This window comes from Ornithorhynchus anatinus, chromosome 7 (genome assembly GCF_004115215.2).
Source record: "Ornithorhynchus anatinus isolate Pmale09 chromosome 7, mOrnAna1.pri.v4, whole genome shotgun sequence".
Taxonomy (NCBI): Eukaryota; Metazoa; Chordata; class Mammalia; order Monotremata; family Ornithorhynchidae; genus Ornithorhynchus; species Ornithorhynchus anatinus.
In genome coordinates, this window is record NC_041734.1 from 79983683 (window position 1) to 79989682 (window position 6000).

A 6000-nucleotide genomic window follows, 5' to 3' on the forward strand; every position below is an offset into this window, starting at 1 on the left:
ACTCAGATACCGAGAAGCGGCGTGGCCCAGCGGAAGGAGCCCGGGCCGGGAGTCAGAGGATGCGGGTTCTCATCCCGGCTCCACCTTGTGTCTGCCGGGCGACCTACGGCAAGTCGCTTCACTTCTCTGAGCCTCAGTTTCCTCGTCTGCAAAATGGGGATTAGGGCTGTGAGTCCCTCGTGGGGCAGGGAGTGGGTCCGACCCAATTATTTATTTGTTTCTTTATTTCTATTAGTGTCTGTCTCCCCAACTAGACTGTAAACTTGTTGTGGGCAGGGATTGCATCCGTTTACTGATATATGGTACTCTCCCAAACGCTTAGTACGGTGTTTTACACAAAGTAAGCACTCAATAAATACAGTTGAATGAATAATAATAATGTTGGTATCTGTTAAGCGCTTACTATGTGCAGAGCACCGTAATAAGCACTGGGGTAGGTAAAGGGTCATCGGGTCGTCCCCCGTGAGGCTCACAGTCTTCATCCCCATTTTCCAGATGAGGGAACTGAGGCTCAGAGAAGTGAAGTGACTCGCCCACAGTCACACGGCTGCCAAGTGGCAGAGCCAGGATTCGAACCCAAGACCTCCGACTCCCAAGCCCGGGCTCTTTCCACTGAGCCCCGCTGCTTCGTGAATGAATGAATGATTATCTTTATGTATGCCAGCGTTTAGTACAGCACATTAAGCATATAGTATTAAGTTCATAGTACATGCTAAGTACATAGTACATAATATTAAGTAATAATAATAATAATAATAATAATGGTATCTGTCAAGCGCTTTCTATGTGCCAGGCACTGTCCTAAGCACTGGGGTGGATACAGGCAAACAGAGCTGGCCACAGTCCCTGTCCCACGTGGAGCTCGCAGTCTCAATCCCCATTTTCCAGCTGCGGGAAATGAGGCCCAGAGAGGTGAAGTGGCTTGACCGAGGTCACACAGCGGGCGAGTGGCGGAAGCGGGATCAGAACCCGTGACCTCCCGACTCCCGGGCCCCCGGTGCTCTCTCCACTCCGCCATGCTGCTTCTCCAAGTACCTAAAACTAAGGACAGCGTACTTAACAGATACCATTCAAAAATAGCACTCAGTGCCATTTCAAAAGAAAAGGACGACGTTGTCGTTCCAACAGGTGTGTGCCAGAGGAACCTAAGCCCTGTTTTTGCTCTTGCCAGGAACCAAGGTTACATTCTGTGAGAAGAAACCTGCTGCTACCTCCTCCCGTGAGTCTGAAACCCCAGTCCACCCACGGCCCCCACTTGCGCCCGAAGAAGGGCTTCCGAACGGAGGGCTCCCTTCCCGCTCCTCCTCCGACTCCCGTGTTTAAGTAGGATAACCGTCGTCCCCGAGAGGCGCCTCCCCGCCGAGTGACCGGCGACTCTCCTAAGTGTCCTTAAATCCAAATGCCTTTGCTCTCTGAGACGGGAATTGAGGGATCCTGGAAGCGCGTCCAGCGGAACGGCGGCCACGTGGGATAAAGTCGCGCTCTCCTCTCCCTGTCCACGCGCGGAGGGAGACCCGCCGCCCACGACAAACAGCCGCGCGTGTTTAAGGTTAAGGAGCCCTTCAGGACACCCCGAGCCGATCTAGAACCGGAGCTTCTCTATCTGCCTTTGAGAGCCGCGTCGAGGCGTTCTTCCTTCGCACTCTGTGCCTGGATCGTAAACCGCTGTGCCTAGTATCTCCCCCGTGCCATGTCTAGTTTCCTCGTAGATTTTCTATCCCTTATCTCACAGATGTTTGCCCCGTGTACCTTTTAGTGACTTACGTGTAGCAACGTAAACACGTCTTTCGTTCGTATCGGATCCCTTCGATGACGCTGACGTTCTTATTAAATACCGTGAACAGAGCGGACCCTCTGGCGACTCTTGTGTACGAGGTGAAGCATTTTTAGAGTCTCCGCGGGTTGAAACGTACGCTACCTCCCTCTCGCCTGGAAAGAGCCCAGACAGTTCTCCCTGGAACTGAAACGATTCGGACGTTTATCCTTTTCCCTAGTCCTTCCCCAGTCTCCATCCGCAAGACCACCGGCTAGAACATATGCGGACCATTCCGTCCAACCCCGCAAATGTGTCCAAGACCCGATCGGGGAATCTCGGAGACCGTTTAAAAGTCACCAAAATTTCAAACTCTGCCCCTCGGAGATCCATTCAGCGGAACTCCGACGGTCCAGGGAAGCTCCTTCGCTTCTTATCCGTCGCTTGCTCCGCTTCTTACGGTCGGGGGCTTACGGGCGTCTAACGGGACGCAGCATTGAAATGGTTTTTAAAATCCCCTCTAACAACGGGGGTGGAGTTTTCTGTCGCTCTGCTAGAAGATTATCGGGTTGCCTTTCCCGTAATTATGACGTGCTCACGGCAAGAACCGAAGCTGTTTGGCGCCCTGGTAGGGAAGTGATAAATGAGACGTAGAAAAAATATCGGCCGCTCTGGTAAAAATCTTCAGCAGGCGAGAAGACGCCTCCAGTGAGGGAAATTGGGGCCGAATGGGTCTGTTTCTCATCCCAAGTGTCGGATGGATTTTTTTTCCTTTGAGTCATTTGGGGTAATGACCCCCGACCTCGGCATGGACCCTTCTTACATTAACCGGTAGAATGTCCGCATTTCGGTACGTTACGAGGTAGCCAAGCAGATCCTAAGGGCAATCCATCTCTGTTTGGGCGTTTCTATCGTCACGACCGTTTCCAAACCAAAAATCCGTTATACAAAGCTTAGTCAGCCTGTCGGAAAACAGGGCATTGACTTGGCCTGTTGTCTTTTTTCAGATGAGTTCTTTAATCCTACTTGATATGCTCCACCATTCAAATGCGTTCAGTCCTTGTGCTGAACGTCACGGATGTCACGAGTTTTAGAGATCCCGGAAGATGATATTCCAAAGCAATTTAAATCGGAAGCATTTTGATCTCATCTCTAATGACAGTAGGGTTACTAGGGGAACGTGGTATCTGGAAAAAGCCAAATACTCTCCTTTTCCCTTTTTTTTTTTTTTTTACCCTTCCATTCGGTGCCGACGTCATTTCACTATAAGTGTATTTTTTTTTCCTTTTATTCGGTTGTTTGATAGGAAGGTACCAAATGAGGGATGCAGCTTAAAATGGTTTCACGTTTAAAAAAAAAGTCAGTTTGAAAGGGATACAGCAATAGATGTGCCGGTATTCTACGCACATCCCTTAATGACGAGAAGTTTCGGGAATTGTTTAAAAGGATCGTGGGTTCAGCTCTCACTGTGGGTGGTTATTTTTAATTGCAAGTCATGATAAATGCCCCTTTATGGAAGGAATCCAAGTTCCAAGGACTCAAATGCCCATTATCTATGGAGGCAGGGAAGAAGTGAAATTTGAATGTAAAATATTTCTAAGCTACGTGCCGCTTGGCAAAAAACCGTTCAGCCTTTGCGTTTCCGCTAAACCCCTCCAGAACGATAGAAATACAATATTACGAGAACCTGCAGGGTATTTTTGAAATTCTAAAAGAAGTCAACACCTGAACTTAACATTTACTTGGCTTGATAGATAGTCCCACTCCGGTTCTACAGGAAAGAAGTGAATTAAAAAATGCAACAGCAGGTAAAAAGGAACGTGTTAAAATATGTGATTTAATGGAGATTGCATCCTGATCTACTATTTGAGGGGTTCAAAGTAAAGATTTTGCAGTGCAGAAAATCAAGGACACTTTAAATTCCTTGTTTAAAGACTGGGTTAAAAAGAAAATACACTGCTATTAAAAGGAAAGATAAATCACTTGATGATTTCATTTCAAAAGAGGAACTTCTTACTGTTTTCTTAGTCTGAGAGAAGCCAGTCGTCTTCCCAAACCTTGAAAAATACCCCATTATTATGTCTGCAGTTAGGTTCATTCAAAAGGCATCTTGGTGTTGAAGTGGAGCATCTTCCTTCTTTGTATAGTTATATCTATATACGCATTTATATAAAAGGAAAAATGCAAAAAGGCATGAAACCATTCTGTATAGATATGTATCTATTTTATGCTTTTTTGCCCATCAGGGAGAAATTACTACGAGCTACGTCCTTGCTTCTGATGACTGGATTCAAACTCAACCGCCTACCTCTATTTTCAGGATTCAAGTATACCTCTAGAGACTCCTAATGCCAGCATTTATGTCTTGGACTTAAACCAACCTCCCTCTCGCAGCTCCAAAAATACCTTTTTCATGCTCCTGTTCCGATCTCTGCCAGCCAGAATCCATCTCTCGTTTCTCATCTAGCCTTCGGGACTTAAATCTAACATGTTTAATGCTCCGGGGTCAAGAGAAGCCAATCCTAGTTCTCACTCAAACCTGGGACAGAGACAAAACAAGAGGGAAATGTGCTGGAGAAAAGAGCTTTTGAGAACTCTGGGAAAGAATATTTACGAAATAGTTTTAGGGTGGTAAATACATCTTGATCGTTAGTAGCCAACTGTTTTATACACGACATCGTGATGCCATGGTGCTGGTTAAAACGACCTACTTTCCATTTTTTTTTTTTGGTAAAAAGCCCCAAATATTAGCATGCAGTCACTCGCCCCAGTATTCATCTAAAAATTCTAGAATTTATAACATCTTCATTTGGGGACATTTTATTGATTCTGATAGACTTATGGAAACGACTATACATTTTCACGTTTTCTCGTCCTCATTTTGAGTTGGTAAATTGGGTTCCAGTAATATCTTAGGAAAATCAAGCGGAGTTCATAAACTGGGAAACATTTTTCCCTGGGATTTCGAAAGATTTAAAGGAATCGAGGGTTTTAGGATGTGTTGCCAAGTACCTTAGTAGAAACGTGAATAATTTGAGTAAATTAAGCACCGTAATTTCAAATCCCTGGGTCAAAGCCCTCCTCGCTTGGCGACAACTCCTAAGGAAAGAAACAGACCTCGAACGAGCCATTTTGGAAGAAAAGTCAAAGCGCCTTCCACCCACACATACATAGCTGTCTTTAAGCAGAACAATATGTTTCAAATCATTCACACTGAAGTTCCTCAGCATTTCCTTTTGGGAGCAGAGAGCAGGACGTGCGGATTGGCGGGGGGGGTCGATTATTTTTTTCCAAGGGTCCAAGCGAGCGTCTGGATGGGTTGGAAGGTCGCTTCCATCCGAGCCCCGTTCAATCCGATTCCAGCCCCCTAATACTTTGAGACCAGCGATATACCTTCCACGGGTTCGAAGGATTTAAGGTGTTAGGAAATAGGCAGCTCCGAGATTATAAAACACAGTGCATCCGTAGTCAAAAATATACGGGCTACGGCAACGGAAAACCGAAGTTTCTGCCGTCGGTCACGAATAATAAAGTCGTGGCTTCGTTGTAATGAAAAGGTCAATTCAAATAAAAGATATGAATATCGATCGGGTGATATTTCTTGTGAAATGAGGTAAAGGAAGCTCTTGGGTTGTTCATTCATTCATTCGCTCGTACTTATTGAGCGCTTACTGTGGGCAAAGCAGTGTAATAAATGCTTGGGAGAGGACAATAGAACAATTAACAGACACATTCCCTGCCCACAACGAGCACAGTATGGGATGAATTAGTACACTTTCACAACACTGGCCTCCTGCTCATTTCTAGGAATACCATATTGATTCAATTAAGAATCCCTCCCTTTTGCATAATCTCCGGAACGTTAAAACGGGGTTGGAACTGTTAACGCTGGTCTTATGTAAGAGTTGGGTGGAGCAATCAGGGAAGGAAGAGGGAAAAAGGAGGGTCAAAGAAGCAGCGCGGTGCAGTGATTAGAGCAAGGGTCTGGGAGTGGTCAGGAGGTCATGGGTTCGAATCCCGGCTCCGCTACTTGTCTGCTCTGTGGCCTTGGCCAAGTCACTTCACTTCTCTGGGCCTCAGTTACCTCAACTGGAAAATGGGGATGGAGACTGGGAGCCCCGCGCGGAACGGGGACTGGGTTCAACCCAATTTGCTTGTAGCCACCCCAGCGCTTAGTACAGAGAAGCAGCGTGACTCAGTGGAAAGAGCCCGGACTTGGGAGTCAGAGGTCATGGGTTCGAATCCCG

General features: G+C 46.5%; 1 protein-coding gene across 6 annotated transcripts in view; it reads left to right on the forward strand.

Moving 5' to 3' along the window:
* BOLL (boule homolog, RNA binding protein) overlaps positions 1 to 5340 on the forward strand; it is a 60821-nt gene extending 55481 nt beyond the window's left edge. For 2 of the 6 annotated variants that reach the window (XM_029069292.1, XM_029069291.1), the window contains 2 exons: positions 1172 to 1219; positions 4000 to 5340. In XM_029069292.1, the coding sequence (XP_028925125.1) occupies positions 1172 to 1219; positions 4000 to 4034 (83 nt within the window). In that variant the 3' untranslated portion in view covers positions 4035 to 5340. Of the gene's footprint in view, positions 1 to 1171; positions 1862 to 3999 lie in introns of those variants that run through there. The other 4 variants (XM_029069289.1, XM_029069290.1, XM_029069293.2 and 1 more) reach the window with 3 other exon arrangements.
* The last annotated feature ends 660 nt before the right edge of the window (positions 5341 to 6000 follow it).